The sequence below is a fragment of the Cyanistes caeruleus genome, unplaced genomic scaffold (assembly GCF_971803275.1).
Source record: "Cyanistes caeruleus unplaced genomic scaffold, bCyaCae1.hap1.1 HAP1_SCAFFOLD_76, whole genome shotgun sequence".
Taxonomy (NCBI): domain Eukaryota; kingdom Metazoa; phylum Chordata; class Aves; order Passeriformes; family Paridae; genus Cyanistes; species Cyanistes caeruleus.
The window spans coordinates 2,723,645-2,741,638 of record NW_028255888.1 but is presented as its reverse complement, the minus strand read 5'-3'; the positions used below and the strand labels follow the sequence as shown (position 1 = coordinate 2,741,638).

Here is a 17,994-nt window from a genome sequence, read left to right as displayed (position 1 = left end):
CCAACATAAACCAATTAGATCTATCCATTCGCAATTATTTTCCCGAGATTGGCTCCAATAGCCCTCGGGTGATTCCGGCTGCCAAATTTTTGTCTTTTTATCTGAATTTACCGAGAGAGTTTTTACACACGGGGTGTAACCAACTAGCTCGGTGAATTCCCTTCCTTCCCGACTGACACAAAAAGTTCCAATGATTCTTTTGTCAATCACCCACCCCTCTGGTCGCCGGGTTGTTTTGGATAATTTTAATCCTGTCCACTTAAGTAATTGTTCTGGGGTTAATCCTTCTCCCTTCCATGGCCATCTTTCGGCTGATTTCAGGCCACCACATATCCAACAATTAGTCAATCCTAATTCGGTAGCTATTTCCTGCATCAGATCTATGAATAGATTCTGATTAGGGCTAGGTAGCTTCCAATTATCGTATTGTTTTTCTAGTTGTTCGTATTGCTCACTGAGAGAGTTTAACCTCTCTTGTTCGAGTCTTTTTTTCTTATTTTCCATTTCCTGCCTTTTTAGTTCAAGAGTTAATTGTTTTATTTTATTTTCAGGGTCTGAACTATCCTCGTCTTTTGCGAAACAGATCACCTGATCAAACTGCAGACACACTCTATCATCGTCATTTTTCAGTAAATCTAAAACTATCGGTTCATTACTGAATGACACTTTCGTTTCATGTTTCAGGTTCTTCCCTTCCCAGTACAATTTCCCCCCCATGGCACAATATTTTAAGTTTGCTTTATTGTAACACAAGGGGTTGACTCTGTGGTACGCAATGAACGTCGACTGTTTCTTTCCTCCAATCCAGACAGTTTTATTACACTGCCCGCAGACCGAGATTGGGGAAACCCCTCCTATATCTCTCTTATTTCGTAGGTGGGTCGCTTGGACCTCTTTTTCCCCTGTGTTATGGGGTTGCCTTTTTCCAGTACCTATCCCCGGGGTGGAGCACCAAATTTTTCCTTCCAGCTTACACAGGTCCATTTGGGTACCGTTTGCCCAACATTCTCCTGCGTGCAATTCCGGAGGGCAGGCGATCCATGGCTCGGTTCGCGAGACAGTTGGGCACTGCTCACACTTCCCCAGGGAGGTCGTCCCCGGAGGCGCCTCGGGGCCCGTTCTCTCGGTCCAGCACATGGCTAGGTTCAGGATCGTCAGGATTCCCCACAATCGCATCCCTCTGCCATTCCCTCCGCCCGTACAAGAACATACGGCGGGGATAACCATCTTCTCGGCAGCAAGGACTGTCTTCAGGGGCCCTTGACGTTCTGATGGCAAACCTCCTTTTAAAGGTTGCCCACCGAGATGCCTTGATCGTGCCGCTCCTGCACGGTACCTTTACGTTTCGGCGGCACTCTATTATTAGAGGTTCCGCCTTACAGTCCAAATGGCCTCGTAACCCTTTTTGAAAAAATCGGAACCACTCAGGAGAGTCGAGTTCCAGGATACCCACCCGGGTAGCAAGTGCTAGAAAAAGGTTGGTCTGTTCTAATTCCTCTTTGTAACACGCGGCACACAACCCTCTCGGTTTTTGCCCTCCCAAACAATGAGTCACCCACGTTTGTTTACAATATGCACACTTAAAATGTACAAAAGGAAAACAATAACATTCAAAATTGGTGCAACTTATCCTGTCTTCGTTGCTCATTTGTTGTTCCGCTGAAGCCTGATTTTCAATTCTCCCGGAGGGGTTACAATTTTCCACTCGGGGGAGTCGCGAACCGAAACTTTCTTCACTCGGGAAGAGTGTGTCCAGCCCTTTTCAGCTGTACGAACCGCGGTGTCTGTAGTCAGGAGGACGAGGAATGGTCCTTCCCAGTGGGGACTGAGGGGTTGCTCTTTCCACACTTTGATCAGTACCTTGTCCCCTGGTTGAATTTGGTGGATCGGAAATCCCAACGTGCTGCTTTGAGGAATCAATCCTCTTCTCCTTAACTCCTGTAAGTTTTTATTTATAGAAATGAGATAAGGTTGGAGTTGAACATCCTCTGTTTGAAGATGTTCAACCGGCATACCATGCTTGTACGGCATTCCATACAACATTTCAAAGGGGGACAGCCCTGTTTCTGAGTTCGGCATGGTTCTTATATTCAACAATGCCAAGGGGAGACATTTGACCCAGGACATTTTTGTTTCAATTGTCAATTTGGATATTTGTGACTTCAATGTCTGATTCATTCTTTCCACTTGCCCCGAGCTCTGAGGGTGCCAAGGAGTATGATATTGCCATCTGATCCCTAACGCATCGGACAACTGTTTGATAATTTTTGAGGTGAAATGTGTACCCTGATCCGAATCAATATGGTCTATAATACCATATCTAGGAATTATTTCCTCCAGTAGAATTTTAGACACTGTTTGAGCCGTGGCCTTAGCTCTGGGAAAGGCCTCTACCCAATGTGTCAATTTATCTACTATAACTAACAAATATTTATTTCTGCCAATTTTCGGTAATTCCGTGAAATCCACTTGGATTCTTTCGAATGGTCGATATGAGATTGGCCGACCTCCCCAATTGGTTTGCCGAAAATTCGCTCTGTTTACCTTTTGGCATATCACACATCCCTGTACCTCTTGTTTTGCAAGCTCGAAGATTCCCTTACACCCGAAGAATTTTAAAAATTGTTCAGCCAATGCCCTGGTTCCCCAATGGGTTTGTGCATGTAGTCTTTTGAGTATTCCTTTTGCTATTCCCTTCGGGACCAACTCCCTCCCGTCAGGTAACCACCATTTACCCTCTTTGAAATGTCCCCCTACCTTTTTGAAGTCTTCCTGCTCCTTTTCTGAAGGAAGCACTGAAACCTCTGGGGGTTCCCTTGGGACTAGCTCAGAAATACTTACGGTCAACAATGCCGCTCTTTTCGCCTCTTTATCCGCTAAATTGTTTCCCCTTGTATGGAATTGTCGTCCGGTCTGGTGTCCTTTTACATGAACCACAGATATCTCCAGTGGCTCCCTGACCGCTTCTAAAATTTGTCTAATTATTTCCTCATGTACCAATCCTTTTCCTTTAGTGTTGATCAGACCCCTTTCTTCCCAAATTTTCCCGAAGGTATGCACTATCCCAAATGCATATCTTGAATCGGTATAGATGGTTCCCCTTTTTCCCTTCAAGTCTTTGAGGGCTTTTAGGAGAGCAAAAAGTTCACAAGCCTGTGCTGACCAATTTGCTTTTAGGGGACCCGATTCTACAGTCTGTCCTGTTATACCATTTATGATGGCATAACCCGATTTACGTTTTCCCTCCATCATTCTCGAGGAACCATCGATAAACCATTTTTCTCCTCATATAAACCTTCTGAGCTTCCCTTAGAAGCTCTTGGAGACTCTTCTCCTGCCATCCATCAATTTTCTCAAGTTTCTTCCTAATGTCCTCCCATGATTTAGCCACAAACTGCGTTTTCAGCAGGACCTCCCCCACCGGAGAACTGGGATCAGTCCCGGAGTAAATCTGCAGACTTCTCCGCAGCCTTTCTACCCATTCGGTAGGGGATTCCTCTTTTCCCTGACATTCCCCAAATACTTTGCTAATGTTCTGTCCTCTGGGGACCGCCTCTCTTATTCCTTGCACGATGATATTCCTCAAATCCATCATGCTTCTTCTCCCTTCTTCGGTCTGGGCGCTCCAACTCGGGCTTACGCTCGGCCACTTTTGGTCACCAGGTGTTCCCTGCGGGTGCCGCCTTTCCCAATCCCTGATGCCCGCCTGTTTAATCATTTCTCTCTCCTCCTGGCTAAACAGGGATCTCAGGATGGCCATGAGATCTTCGTAGGTGTAAATACTACTTCCTAGAAAATCGTCTAATCTTTCGGCCACTCCAAATGGGTCATCTAGCAGTCGCCCCATTTCTTTTTTGAATGCTCGTACATCCCCTGAGTTAAGGGGCACGTTTACAAATCCAATTACTCCGGGGGCGGTTGGCACTTCCCTGAGAGGGAACATTCGGTGCCCATTTTCTGTCTCTCCCCATTCTCCATTCCCTATTTTTGATTTCCACCGAGTCCTGCTTGCAGGAGGGGAACTGGAGTTTGCGGGAGGGTTTCCCCTCATTGCTGGCGGGATGTCTGCCGCAGCTAAGTGACTCAGAGGGTTCCCTTCTGATACTTTCGGTGGTCCCAGCTGTGGTGGCCGGACCGGGATTTGTGGAGGGGGTAAGCCCCATCCTTGCGCCAACACCGACTCCAAAGAGGGTGCGGTGGCTGGGTTTTCTGCAGGTGGGGGGGTAGTGAGGGTTTCTGGCACTACTCCCGGTGGTTGAGGGGAGCGTGCTTCTGCTAGTTGCCCCATGGAACCCTCGGGTGCTGATGGTACTACTTGGTCCATCATCAGAGGCTCTACTGGCCCGCGGTATGGAGGGGGTAAGTGATCCAGGGGTTCCCAGGTCTCTGTCTTATGTTCGTTTTTCTGTTTCACTGGAAACAGCCGCACTCTGGTATTTAACCAGAGTTTGGCATACTCTTTCTCCTCGCCGTCTGGCGAGACCTTTTTCTCTACGTGTGCGAGTAATTCCCTGCACGTCCATTTATCAAATGTTCCCAATACTGGCCAAGTGAGACAGTTTCTCAATTCCTGTCCTCCCCAGATCTCGGCACAGTAATAAATCATTTTTGCCTTTGATTTTCCTCGTCTCTCGGGACAGATTTCCCAATTTCTCAACATCCACCCTAAAGGACTCTCTGGTGGGATGTCTAGCATTTGTTTTGATTCCTCTGATGGGCTTTTCTCGTTATCTAGTTTCTGCGTTCTACTTTTTCTCTGTCCCATTTTCTTACGATTCTTACCTGCTCTGCGTTGTGTTCGTCTTTTTTTCTTCGTCTGAAAGTCCTAGATCGCACCAATACTTACCTCTCGGTTAGCTGTACCGGGGTTTTCTCGATGTTCCGACTTTCTAAATCTTTTGGCTGAGAGAGTTTACCAGTTCCAGAGCTCGACTGGACGTCCCTTCCTCTCTCAGCCCCCTTTGATCGGTCCCCTGAGACTCCCTTTAGCCTCAGGCTTTACGAGTAAGGAAAGAGAGACCCTTTCACACAGAATCGCTTCCTTCGCGGCCGGCCAATTCCCTCACGGGAGGATGGAAACGCGGCCTTGAAGTCCACACTCGCCTCGTGACCAGGTCACGTCTCTCACAAACTCGCCCGATCACCCGCAGCAACCTCGGTTCGAATCCGAGTCACGGCACCAATCTGTTATAAATGCAACGGCAAATTAAAGATTAACAAAGATTAATTTATTATAAATTAATAAAGCAACAAACAGTGAGGAAAAAAAACCACAATAAATGGACAGCGCAGCGCTGGGTGGACAGGGTCTATACGCAAGGTATAGGTGTTCCCAAATCCACGTTTGAGGGTTCTCTGGCCTGGGTTTTTATAGGGATTTTATGTCCCCAGGCTAGAATTCCAACCAGTTTCCATTCACCAAATGTCTCTGATTGTCTGGTGAATGGATTTCCTGGCCTAGAACATTGAGTCAGTAAGTATCCGGGCAGAGTCTCCTCAAATGCAAAGTGAGTCTGTATGTATTTTAACATATTTCATCACAGCGGGATTGAGAGATCCGGGCTAGCGCCGATGGATATCTCGGAGGAGTAGTCTCTTCTTTGTCTTTCTTGATTGAGTTTCTGTAGTATGGGTTTGGCGGGTGTGGTGTTCGATTCTGGCAACGACCATCTTCCTGGGGCTCGTCCCTTTTGTCTTGCTTGATGGTCTCCGGCCGAAATCGGCCGGGCGTTGCCTTTCTCTGGAGGTAGACTTTTAGGCTGGTTCTTTTGTTTCTATGATGGCCTGTGTCCTGTCTTTTCCTCCGAGTTGATGAGTCTGCTGAAACCTGTTATCTGGGGGGGTTCTTTTGCAATTCGTGATTTTTGGAAAAGGAATTCTATCTCGACCGGGAGGAGAATTCCTTATTCCATACTTACATTTAGTTATAATTATACATACTTTATTTAAACTTCTTATTCCGAATTTTTATTTACTCAATTCTTTATTACACTTTTCATTGTCAAGACTTTTAAATCTTAGACATAAATAACAATGGCTGGATGTCACACACTGGGAAAATTCCCTTGTTTTTCCCACCAGAATTAAACTGGACACTCAACTCCAAGTTGCCAGTGGATTCTAAAGACGGAAAATCCTGTTAATGCCGGGTTTGGTGTGGTTTGGAGCTGGGGAAGGGTCTCATCCCCTCCCAGAGGCGCCCCAAGCCCGCTCTGCTGCCACGTCTGCACTCGCGGCCCCTCACGGCGGCCCTGCCCTGGGAACATGGTGGGACCCCCTCCTGCCAGGGCTGAGGCTCCTCATGGCCCCTCACAGCCCCTCATGGCCCCACAGAACCTCTCATGGCCTCATAAAACCTCTCATGGCCTCTCATGGTCCCTCATGGCCTCTCAAAGCCCTTCATGGCCCCTCATTTTTCCTCACGGCCCCTCTCAGCTCCAGGCGCGGGGTTCCTCCCAAAGGAGAAGGGGTCGGGCCCTGCTCTTTCTCCTTTTACTTCGGTCCCTTCATAGCGACGAGTAAACAAAGGCTGAATGGAGCCTTTCCCCAGCGTTTCCCTCGGGGTTCATTGCAGGCTGAAGCTCTGTGCTGGCGCTGGCCCGAGCACCAACATCCCTGCAGCCCCCAAGGCCTTTGCTGTCCCCCCGTGTCCATTCCCTGTCCCCGAGTCCCGCCCGGCTCTGGCAGCAGCAGCAGCCGCAGCGCAGCGGGCGCCGGCCCGGCCCGGCCGGGGCTCCCGGCCACGAGCAGCAGCAGCACCGGCCCTTCCCACCTGCTCCTGCCTCGGCTTGCCAGGGCTTTTGCCAGGGCAATTCTGGACTACAGCAACAATCCCCCACAAACAGCCCTGATTCCTCAGGCCCGCCTCTGCTGCCCTCAGCCAGCCCTCAGAGGAAGAAAGGATCGGGTTCCAGCGCTGTTTTCAGCACTGTTTTACTCACCCTGAGGTGACAGCAGGAGGCTGTTGGTGCCTTGGCCTTGGCAATTGTGGATCCCAGCTGATCTTGCCCCTCTTCTGCTTGCCACTTGAATTTTAGCAGTACAGCTGCAATTGCCTCTTTCAATCAGTGCTACCCACTGTGCTTTTCTGACAGGGAACTCGGACTGCTTGTTAAAAAGGCCTCATGAGTAGTAGATCTCCAAATGCTCCCAACTCCCTGAGCACAAAATCAAAGAGAATTAAAGCCACACAGGTCACATTTGCAGTGATCAAACACAGCCCTGTTGCTGCTGCTGCTGCTGAAATAGAATCAACTGACAGAGGCCATCACAGAAATTGCCTTTACAGTGGCAAATAAAATGAAAAAATCGACTAGGAGAAAAAAAACCCAGAACTCCCCAACTCGCTTCACTGTTTCTACCGAGCAGCAGAAGAAAAAGGAACAGGGCACCTTTCAGGCAGTTCCACAAGCTCAGGGTTCTCATTTCATGGGGAATCTGAGATGCAATTGGCCTTTTTAAAAGGCTAAAACAAAGGGAATGAATTGGAAATTATTAGGAAAAAATGTACCTTCTTATATACAAAGTTCACCAAGTCATTCCCTGCATTTCTCCTTTTCACATTCTTTCTGTCATCCAGAGAGGTCCAGCTTATCATGTTCTGATGCTTATCATCAACTGATTGTGCTCTTGATTTCTCCCACTGCAAGAGATGTAGAATCATCTAAACTGAACACAGAAACAAAGTCTCTCTGTCAGCCCATTTTCATGTTCCAGATCACTTTCAAGGTGTCCATGGGGGATTTGGAATGATCAGCTCTCCACTTCTGGCTGCACACCCTGGAGATTCTTTCTCCACATTCAGCCAGGCTTGTATTCCCTAACAATTCCCGGTACCTCATCATGTTTTCTTTGGCTAGATGAGTAACAGTGGAAACCTTACCAATGGCACAACTCCCCAGTGCACAAGGAAAAGAAAGAACAAGTTTCAAGTGCTTCAAATATTTGTTCTGCTTTGCTGCAAGAGTTGTGCTGCAGTCACTTACAGTGTGGGAAGCCAAGAGAAGCTGCAGCTGGGGGCACATCTTGTGATAGGAGCTGTGCCTTGTTCTCCAGGACAGGTTTTTGGAAAGAACAGACGGGACTGTGGAGAAGATTCTGGGAAAATTGAAACAACTTTCTTATGAAATGAAAATCAAATCAAAAGAAACAACCAATATGTTTTTCTCTATTTTTCTCTATTTATTTTTATGTTCCCCTTTTCCATCTTGCACTTTCTCCATCCCATTCATTCCAAATGGATCTCACCTCTAAGATCTGAGACTTGGCAAGTTTTAGACACTGTAAAATACCATGAGCTATACCCAGTTTGCCTTGCCCTGTTTTCCTTGGAAAGCAATGCTGGAGACACAAGTGCAGCGCTTGGGTCGGGTACAAATTCTGCATTCAGGGAATGTGCTCAGATGGTGCCTGACCCTCAGCAGGGACAAGGCACAGCAGCAGCCAAGGGCATTCCTGTGCCCCTGTGCAGGAGTCAAGACTCTGGCTCTTGGCTCAACACGGCAAAGTTCCCGTGTTTGGCAAGGCTCAGGGGCTGCCCGGGGAGTGCGGGGCTCGGGCCGGGGCCGAGCGGGCAACGGACAAACGGACACGGGGACAAACGGTCCCGGTGCTTCAGTTGCAGCGGCGGCAGCAGCGGCAGCAGCAGCAGCGGCGGCAGCAGCAGCAGTGGAAGCAGCGAAAGCAGCCAATTTATCACTTTTCTGTCTCTCCTCTCCCTTTCCCACTGTCCCACATTCCCTCCGGGTCTCCCTTTTCCTGCGTCCCCCCCTCTTCCAGGTTCCCGAGCCCCGTACCCGCCCGGGCCATGCCCCCGGCCCGCCCCCGGACCCGCCCACGGGCCCAGGCGGGGTTGCCCCGGCCCCGTCCCCGTCCCCGGCCGTCCCGCCGTGGTCTCGCCTCCGCCGGGCTCTGGCTGTGCTGGCGCTGGCGCTGCTGGGCGGGCATCATTGCCTGGGGCTGGGGCGGAATCGCTGCCCTTTGGCTCCGCCTTGCCCGATCCCGGCCCCGGCCCCGACGCAGGCTCCGGTCCCGACCCCAGCTCCGGTCCCGACCCCAGCCCTGCCCCCGGCCCCGGCCCCGGCCCCGGCCCCGGCCCCGGCTCCTCCCGGGGCCCGCGGAGGACACAGGCGGCGGGGCCGCTGCCGCCGCCTCCGCTGCGGCTTCCCCGGCCCGAGCTCCGCCGCTCAGCAGCGCGGCCGCTGGCCCCGAGCCGCCGCTGCCGCGTTCCAATGAGGGAACGCCTGCGGATGCCCGGCCCGGGGAGCTCGGGGAGCGCTCGGGGGCCGTTCCTGTCCCCGGGCCGAGCGCTGATGGCCGCGACTCGCCCCCAGGGAAGGCGCAGGAGGCCCTGCAGCAGCGCTACGAGCTGGGCCCGCTGCTGGGGCGCGGCGGCTTCGGCAGCGTCTTCGCGGCCACGCGACTCTCGGACGGCGCCCCGGTGAGCGGTGGGCAGAGGAGGAGGAGGAGGAGGGGGCGGAGGAGATGGCGGGGGCGCGGCGGGGCGGGCAGCGAGCTCAAGCCTCTGCTGCTCCTTGCTCGCAGGTGGCCATCAAATGTGTGCCGCGGGATCGCGTCCGGCTCTGGGGCGAGCTGGTGAGTGTGCGGGGCCAGCGGCAGAAGCCGGGGCGTGCCGGGCAGGGATGAGCCGGGGCCCGGCGGGGTGGGAGCCGCCGAGAGCCCTGCGGGGAGAGCGGGCGTGGGGTGAGCGAGGTGTGCAGAGCATCCCGGGCTGGCTGAGGGGTCCCAGAGCCCTGGCCCGGCCTCAGCCCCACTGACAGCACCGTGCTCCTCCCGCAGCCCGACGGCACCCGTGCTCCCATGGAGATTGTGCTGCTGGACAGGGTGTCCTCTGGCTGTGCTGCAGTCATTCAGCTGCTGGAGTGGCTTGAGCTCCCCGACAGCTTCGTGTTAGTGTTGGAGCGTCCACAGCGGTGCCAGGACCTCTCGCATTTGCTGGCGGAGCGGAGGTTCCTGCCAGAGGAGGAGGCGCGGGGGCTCTTTCGCCAGGTGCTGGAGGCCGTGCAGCACTGCAGCAGCTGCGGGGTCCTGCACAGGGACATAAAACCGGAGAACATCCTGCTCGACCTGGCCACTGGGCAGCTGAAATTGATCGACTTTGGCTGTGGCGCCTTCCTGCAAGACACAGCCTACACCCAGTTTGCAGGTGAGCCCTCGCAGGGGATGCTCCTGGCCATCTCATGGCCCAGCCTGGCTGTGGCACCGGGGATTCCCCGTGGTGCTGCCAGGATGGGATCAATGCTTGAGGCAAATTGATTTGGATGGGGGTGTGAGGGGGGCCAGCTCCCAGCCCTGCCAAGAGCCTTCAGCACCCACTGTGCCCTGGGCTGGGGCTGGGACAGCCAGCCTGACAAAAACCCCCATGGGGGTAGCAGAGGGCGGGGATCGGACCCCATGCCCCAGAGAGTTTAGTGAGTCAGCGAGGAAGGGCTTGAACTCCTCTGCTCCCCACGTTTGCCTTGGCCTATTAACAATGTTTTGGAGGCCATGCAGGCAGCGAGGAGAGTGTGTTTTCTCTACCACGGGGTGTGTTTTTATTTGGTTGCCATGGTTGGGCCTCCCCAGTGCTTCTGCTGCCCTCTTCCAGCCGCAGTGGCTTCTTTTCCAACCTTGGGTTTGTAGCCAAGTGCCAGGTGCTGGCAAGAGGGCAGTGGGTCACCCCGTGTGCCGCTGGGGCAGCCCCCACATGCCCAGGGATGCTGGGGCCAGGCTCTGGGAGCAGCAGCATCCCCCTGATGAGCTCCATCTGTGTTCCACAGGAACCCTGTCCTACAGCCCACCAGAGTGGATCCACCAGCAACGCTACCATGGCCAGGCAGCAACAATCTGGTCCCTGGGCCTCCTGCTCTACCAGCTGGTCATAGGGAAGCACCCATTCATGAGGGGCCAGCAGATCATCTGGGGGCGGATCTTGTTCCCACGACGGCTCTCCCAAGGTGAATCCTCATCTCTGGGCACAGGGGGAACACCAGGCTTGGGAGACAGCTGTGGGCTTATGAGCATCCTGCTCTGGCAGCTGCTGAGGAGGTGGCACATGTCCTGCTCTCCTGCAGACAGGGAATCCATGGGGAAGTTGAGGCCCAGCTCTGGGCACACCCAGCATGGCCTGGGCACTGGAAGGGGGCGGCAACTTCTCCAACTGACTGGTGATTCCTGGTTTCTCTCTTCAGAATGCCAAGATATTATTAAGAGGTGTTTGTCCATGCAACCCTCGGACAGGCCATCCTTAGAAGACCTTTTGCGCGATCCTTGGATGCAGGCTGTTCATCTGCCCTAGGAGATGGGAGAGATCCACATGCACAGTTGGATCCAGGGGCCTGGCAGGTAACAGCTCCACACATTTCTTGGCAATCGGTGGCAAAGCAAACCAGGCTGTTTTTGTCGTGCCTGTAGCTCTGAGCAGGGGTCATCAGAAGGGAACACACAGCTCTTGGGCTGGAGCTGAGCTGGACACCTGGTGTGGCAAGCACTGGTGGCCACCATTCCCCCTGCTTTTGCTTGTCTGCTTCACTGATGGCTGGGACCCTGGGCAGAGCACTGACAGCCTGGTCTGGCCCCTAGGCAAGGAGAAGGAGCCCCTGGAGAAGCTGTTACCAGCTGGGGCTGCTGCTGGAGACACCAAGGGCAACCTCAAGGATGGCAATCTCTTCCTCCAGCTGGCCAGCTGAAGATGATGGATTTCAATTCTGGCATGTCTTCTTCAAAGACTCGCTCCACGCCCAATTTGCAGGTGAGTCCACAGCCAGGGGATGCTCCCAGATCTGGGCATGGCACAGCCTGGCCAGGCACCAAAGGTTCCCCCCTTGGCTGGGGTGGATGCAAGCAATTCTTCAGTTGGCTGCCAAGCTGTTTTTTGTCTCTGGACAGCTGCTGAGGGGCTGGGTCTGCCGTGGCTGGCTGCAGGCTGGGCACATGGCCTGCCCTCCTGCTCTGCTCCCAAAGGCAGCAGTGATGGGCAGCTTTGGGCCCAGCTCTGAGCACGGCCAGCATGGCCTGGGCACCGCGGGTGGCTGGGACAAGGGGACAGGAGCCTTCAGCTGACGGGCAGTTTCTGGTTTCTCTCCTTGCAGCCGGGCTCTGCGGATGCTGAGGCTGCTCTGGGCTCTGCCAGGGCTCTGCTGGGCTCAGCCCCAGGCACAGCTGGGCTCACCCTGCCCTCCCATTGCTCTGACAGCTTTGCATCACACAAGCCCGTTCCCAGCACACCGCCTGAGCTTTCTGCTTTTGCAGGTGAGTGAGACTCTCCTGCAGGCCAAGAGATTGCAGTTAGGGACACACATCCAATTGGCAAGAACCCAAACTCTCCACAGTCCCAGCTGAATGCCTGCATCTGCACAGGATGTTTTCTGTGTCCCACTCTTCCTTTCTTTTTGGCTGCAATTGTGCAATTGCACTTTCTTCCTCCTCTAGAAGTGCCACTGCTGTGTTCCTGAGGCAGTTCAGTCTGGAGCTGATGGATGAAGAATTGCCCCTCTGCACTTCCAAACCAGAGCAAAAAGCTGTAAGTGGGACTTTGCATCTTTAAGAAACCCCTGAATGTTTGAAAGGGAATGTGCAGCTCATTCACAGGGTGAGAAGGAAGGGCACCTTCTAAAGGATTTGGGGTTTGACAGAGTTTAGATTCCCAGCGCTGCTTGGAGCTGGCAAGGCGCAAAGCACTTTCTTCTTGCTTCACTCCAATTTCACCACAATTTAAAATAACAATATTGGAATCAAACCCCAAAAACTTTTTCAGAAAGGTTTCTGAGGCCGGTAAGATGCATCATGCCATCAGCACATTTACAAAGTAAATAACTGTGTTTTATGTTTCAAAAGACCAATTACACCTTAATTCAAAGTTAGAGAAGATTTTTCACTGTACGCTTGGGTTCTGTTTTTATCTTTCACATTTTATAGAAGTTTTTTTTCTTTTATTTTTCCGCATTTTTCCCCTTAAAACAGAAATCATGCTATGAAAAAGAAGTGTCCTTTGCTCCTGGTTCCTGTGTGGAGCAGCTCCCTTCCCGCTGGCTGAGCTGCTCAGGCAGAGCCCAGCAGCTCCTGGCCCTGCAGGGCTGAGGCTTTTCCCCGTTGCTGGGTACAGACTGATGGAGCAGCACTGCTGAACACAGGGACACGCAGAGGGAGCAGAGCAGCTGCCTTTGCCCACCTGAAGCTCCAAGGCCAAACTCTGAGCAGACACGGCTGGAAGAGACTCGCAGGTTCCCTGTTGGCTCTGCTGCCCCACTTGTGCCCGGCCCAGCTCTGCGTGAGGCACAGGGAGAAGAAGGGGCAGCTCCCTCCCAGCCCCAGCCCAGGGACCCCTCCAGCCCTGGGCCTTGGGGCACTGTCAGCACCTGCTGCTCCAGCCACGGCTTGTGCTGGCACTGACAGCAACAATCAAACTGGGGCTGGTCCTGAGGGAGCAGCAGCAGTGCCTCAATCTGATCCCTCAGTGTGGGGCAGTGCTGGAAATATGATCGCAGCAGCAGCACCACCACCAGCAGCAGCACCAGCAGCACCAGCAGCACCAGCGCCAGCAGCACCAGCAGTAGCATCAGCAGCAGCACCACCAGCAGCAGGAGCAGCAGCAGCAGCAGCAGCAGCAGCAGCAGCAGCAGCACCAGCAGTACCAGCACCACCACCAGCACCAGCTTCACCAGCAGCGCCAGCAGCAGCACCACCAGCAGCACGATCAGCAGCAGCACGAGCAGCAGCACCAGGGGCAGGATCAGCACCAGCAGCAGCACCAGCAGCACCAGCAGTACCAGCAGTAGCAGCAGAACCAGCTCCAGCAGAACCCGCTCCAGCAGCTCCAGCAGCAGCAGCAGCACCAGGGGCAGGATCAGCAGCAGCAGCAGCAGCAGCAGCACCAGCAGAACCAGCTCCAGAAGCACCAACAGCAGCAGCAGCACCAAAAGCAGCACCAGCAGCAGCACGACCAGCAGCCGAAGCAGCAGCAGCAGGACCAGCAGCACCAGCAGCACCAGCACCAACACCAACAGCACCAGCAGCACCAGCAGTACCAGCACCAGCAGCACTAGCAGCAGCACCAGCACCAGCAGCACCAGCAGCACCAGCAGTACCAGCAGAACCAGCAGCGGTAGCAGCACCAGGGACAGGACCAGCACTAGCTTCACCAGCAGTGCCAGCAGCAGCACCACCAGCAGCACGAGCAGCACCAGCAGCAGCAGCAGCAGCAGCACCACCACCACCAGTGCCAGCAGCACCAGAAGCACCACCACCAGCAGCACCACCAGCACCAGCAGTAGTACCAGGGGCAAGATCAGCACCAGCACCACCAGCACCACCAGCACCACCAGCAGCACCACCAGCAGCACCACCAGCAGCAGCAACAGCAGCAGTACCAGTAGTGCCAGCAGCACCAGCGGCAGTGCCAGCAGCAGCACCAGCAGCACCTGCACCAGTACCAGCAGCAGCAGCAGCAGCACCAGCACCAGCAGCAGCAGAAGCAGAAGCACCAGCAGCAGCATCACCTGCAGCACCAGGACCAGCAGCACCAGCAGTACCAGCAGAACCAGCAGCAGCACTACCACCAGTGCCAGCAGCAGCACCACCAGCACCAGCAGTAGCACCAGGGGCAGGATCAGCACCAGCAGCACCAGCAGCAGCACCAGCCATAGCATCAGCAGCAGCACCAGGGGCTGGACCAGCACCAGCAGCAGCAGCAGCACCAGAAGAAGCAGCATCAGCAGCAGCATCAGTGGCAGCAGCAACAACAGCAGCAACAATAGCAGCAACAGCAGCAGCACCAGCAGCACCTGCAGCAGCACCACCAACAGCACCACCACCACCAAGAGCAGCACCACCACCACCAGCACCAGCAGTGCTAGCAGCAGCACCAGCAGCAGCAACAGCAGCAACAGAACCGCCAGCGCCAGCAGTAGCACCAGGGGCAGGATCAGCACCAGCAGCACCAGCAGCAGCACCAGCAGCAGCAGCACCAGCACCAGCAACAGCAGCATGAGCACTGCCAGCACCAGCAGCACCAGCAGCAGCACCAGGGGCTGGACCAGCACCAGCAGCACCAGCAGCAACATCAGTGCCAGCACCAGCAGTGCCAGCACCAGCAGCAGCAGTAGCACCAGCACCAGCAGCACCAGCAACAGCAGCACGAGCACTGCCAGCACCAGCAGCACCAGCAGCAGCACCAGGGGCTGGACCAGCACCAGCAGCAGCACCAGCAGCACCAGCAGAAGCACCAGCAGCAGCAGCATCACCAGCACAGAAGCAGCAGCAGCAGCAGCAGCAGCATTTGCAGCACCAGCATCACCACCAGCAGCATCAGTGGCAGCACCAGCACCAGCAGCACCAGCAGCACCAGCAGAACCAGCAGCAGCACTGCCACCAGTGCGAGCAGCAGCAGCACCAGCACCAGCACCAGCACCTGCACCAGTACCAGCAGCAGCATCACCAGCACCAGCAGCACCAGCAGCACCAGCAGTATCACCAGGGGCAGGATCAGCAGCAGCAGCAGCAGCAGCAGCAGCACCAGCACCAGCACCAGCACTAGCACCAGCACCAGCAGCACCAGCACAGCAGCAGCAGCAGCAGCAGCACCTGCAGCACCAGCATCACCACCAGCAGCATCAGTGGCAGCACCAGAACCAGCAGGACCAGCAGCACCACCACCAGCACCTGCACCACCAGCAGCAGCAGCAGCACCAGCACCAGCAGCAGCACCAGCACCACCAGCACCAGCACCACCAGCAGCACCAGCACCAGCAGTGCCAGCACCCGCAGCAGTACCAACACCAGCACATGGAGCTGACTTTCAGTGCAGCCTCTGCCATGCTTCCCTCCCTGTGCAGCGGTGTCACAGCAGCCTGAGGCACCTGGGAGCCCTCAGTGCCAGCAGGTACTTGAGATGGCAGCCCTGGGCTCCTGCATGTTACGCCAGGAACAGAGCTGGGGACTCCCTCCCCATGTGGAGCTTCCAGATGGAAAAGGCTGCTGTGACCAGGCAGCTCCAAGGGCACAGAAAGGAGGGGCTCAACCCCTTGATCTGTGCCAGTCCCACAGTCCTGGGCAGCAGCCACCGAGCCCTGGGGGAGCAGAGGGCACAGCAAGAGGGACAAAAGCAGTCAAGGTCAGAGACTGGGAAGAGCCAGACCTGGGAGCAGGAACAGCTGCTTCATTGAACTCCTGGAGAAAGCTCTTGGCTGGTTCAAAGCCCTGAAAGGTGTGAAGGGCAGAGAAGAGGCCACACCAAACAATGCTCCTGTTTTCACACCTCCCCTCTCTGTGTCCCAGAAGGAATTGGATGAACTGTATTCTTCTCTCTGGGTCGTCTCGTTCAGTGTGAGCAGCTCAGCACCAGGAGCTGAAGGAGCTGAAGCCTCAGGCCACAAGAGCTGAGTAAGAGGGGGCTTTTGGGCCAAAGTAATGCTGCTAAGTAATGGACCTAGCTGAATGCAGCAGATAGAATCCTGCAATTATAGAATCCATTTTGCTGGAAAAGGGCTCTCAGCTCATCCAGTCCAGCCAGTCATGCAGCAGTGTCAAGCCCAGCACTAAACCTCGTCCCTGAAGTGCCAAGGTCTGAACAACAGGCCCTGAGTGAGGCCTGAACAACAGGCCCTGAGCCAAAGGTGACCTCTGGATGAACCTTCCAACCAGAGGTTATCTGTCTGTCTGCTCATTACTGAAATATGCATGGTCATTAGCACTGTGATAGATGGATCCACTCATCAATGAAACATGGATTGACCTTTCTGTGTTTAGAAGCCAGACAAGGCCATTCAATCCGACATCTGGCCTTGTTTGGGGTGTATGGACAGAGTCAACTCCCTTGGTTCCTCCTTGAGGCCTGGCCAGGCTTTGGTAGGGACGCAAGAGGAGGATGAAACCAGATGTTCCCACAGCAGAAGTGCTGTCAGTTTGTTCATTCAGCACTATCAAACCTGGGCCCTCTCTCACAGCCAGGGTTGAGCCTCACCTGTGGCTGGAGGCACCTGCAGGATTTCCCAGTGTCCGGGAGTGGCTCTCCAGTCCTTGGCTGTGACAGCATCCCCAGCTGATGGGTGGATCTGGGGATGGCAAAGTCTGAGGGGAACTGGATCTTTGTTAATGCCTGCAGGCAATCTTTGGCAGTGATGATTGGGTGCATTGCTGAGCTGCTCCTTTTGTGATCCTTTGCTGCTTGGAGCTGCAGTAAGTGACACTGATTCCTTCAGGTGGTGTTGGTGCCTTTGGTGCTGACTCTGCCCACTGGTGAAACAAAATTGGCAAAGTCTGGCCAGATCACAACAAAATATCACTTTTTAAATGTAAATGTAAGGAATCAGTCCCATCTGAAATTCCCAGAAGGGAAGCCCTCCCCAGAGTTCACTGGCTCTGGAGCGGGGCTGAGGTGGGAGCATCGTGCGAGCAGTGGGGCAGTCGGTTAAAAGAGGCTGAACCGCAGGATGTCTTAAAATGCATCCAAACATTGCATATGGAAAAAGGAAAAGAACTTGTGGGTTTGGGAAGACAAGGATGGATTTTCTTAACAGCACCAACAGAAGGAACAGTTGTTTTTTGGAATGCTCCCACATGAAGGTACAGAAAAAGGTTTTAGTCTTGAGCTCAGATTTGTTTGTGCAAGTAACATAATAACAATAACAATAACAATAACAACACAATAATATATATTTATATATATAACCAAAACTCAATAATGTGAAATAATGCTGAAAATACCAATTTGTGAGCTTTGGCTGCTCACTGTAACACTAAATACCCTACAAAAAAGAACTGGCAAAGACCCAAATGTCAGTGGTAAACTTTGTGAATTTTATACAAGGAATAAAGGAGGAACGGATAAAACTGGCTGTTTTTATAGGGTTTGTTGATACTATGATGCAGAATGCTTTGTCTGTTCCTGTGAAAAACACACTGATTAAGACTGCTGGGTTTTTCATGTACCAGACTCTCTACAAGCTGCAGGATTGGTTGAACAGGTGAAGGAGTTGTTAAGAGAGCAGTTGATAAAAT

The 17,994-nt window shown here is 53.8% G+C and overlaps 2 protein-coding genes across 2 annotated transcripts; both read left to right on the top strand.

Moving 5' to 3' along the window:
• Positions 1-9,150: 9,150 nt before the first annotated feature.
• On the top strand, positions 9,151-13,627 carry LOC147646962 (serine/threonine-protein kinase pim-1-like). Its single transcript, XM_086872818.1, has 9 exons — positions 9,151-9,439; positions 9,544-9,594; positions 9,799-10,165; positions 10,779-10,955; positions 11,190-11,343; positions 11,581-11,749; positions 12,090-12,249; positions 12,430-12,520; positions 12,961-13,627. The coding sequence occupies exons 3-5, from the start codon at positions 9,820-9,822 to the stop codon at positions 11,294-11,296; spliced, it is 630 nt and encodes a 209-aa protein (XP_086728944.1). The 5' UTR covers positions 9,151-9,439; positions 9,544-9,594; positions 9,799-9,819; the 3' UTR covers positions 11,297-11,343; positions 11,581-11,749; positions 12,090-12,249; positions 12,430-12,520; positions 12,961-13,627.
• Positions 11,690-17,273, top strand: LOC147646961 (uncharacterized). The gene is made up of 5 exons (XM_086872732.1): positions 11,690-11,749; positions 12,250-12,284; positions 13,647-14,587; positions 14,652-14,845; positions 15,156-17,273. Exons 1-5 carry the CDS (start codon positions 11,690-11,692, stop codon positions 16,158-16,160), a joined length of 2,235 nt encoding a protein of 744 aa, XP_086728858.1. The 3' UTR covers positions 16,161-17,273.
• Positions 17,274-17,994: the final 721 nt, after the last annotated feature.

Coding starts and splice junctions, on each gene's coding strand:
- LOC147646961 (XM_086872732.1), top strand. CDS start 11,690: ATGATGGATTTCAATTCTGGCATGTCTTCTTCAAAGACTCGCTCCACG. Junction 11,750..12,249: donor GCTCCACGCCCAATTTGCAG/GTGAGTCCACAG, acceptor CTGCTTTTGCAG/GTGAGTGAGACTCTCCTGCA. Junction 12,285..13,646: donor CTGCAGGCCAAGAGATTGCA/GTTAGGGACACA, acceptor CACCACCACCAG/CACCAGCTTCACCAGCAGCG.
- LOC147646962 (XM_086872818.1), top strand. CDS start 9,820: ATGGAGATTGTGCTGCTGGACAGGGTGTCCTCTGGCTGTGCTGCAGTC. Junction 10,166..10,778: donor AGCCTACACCCAGTTTGCAG/GTGAGCCCTCGC, acceptor TGTGTTCCACAG/GAACCCTGTCCTACAGCCCA. Junction 10,956..11,189: donor CCCACGACGGCTCTCCCAAG/GTGAATCCTCAT, acceptor TTCTCTCTTCAG/AATGCCAAGATATTATTAAG.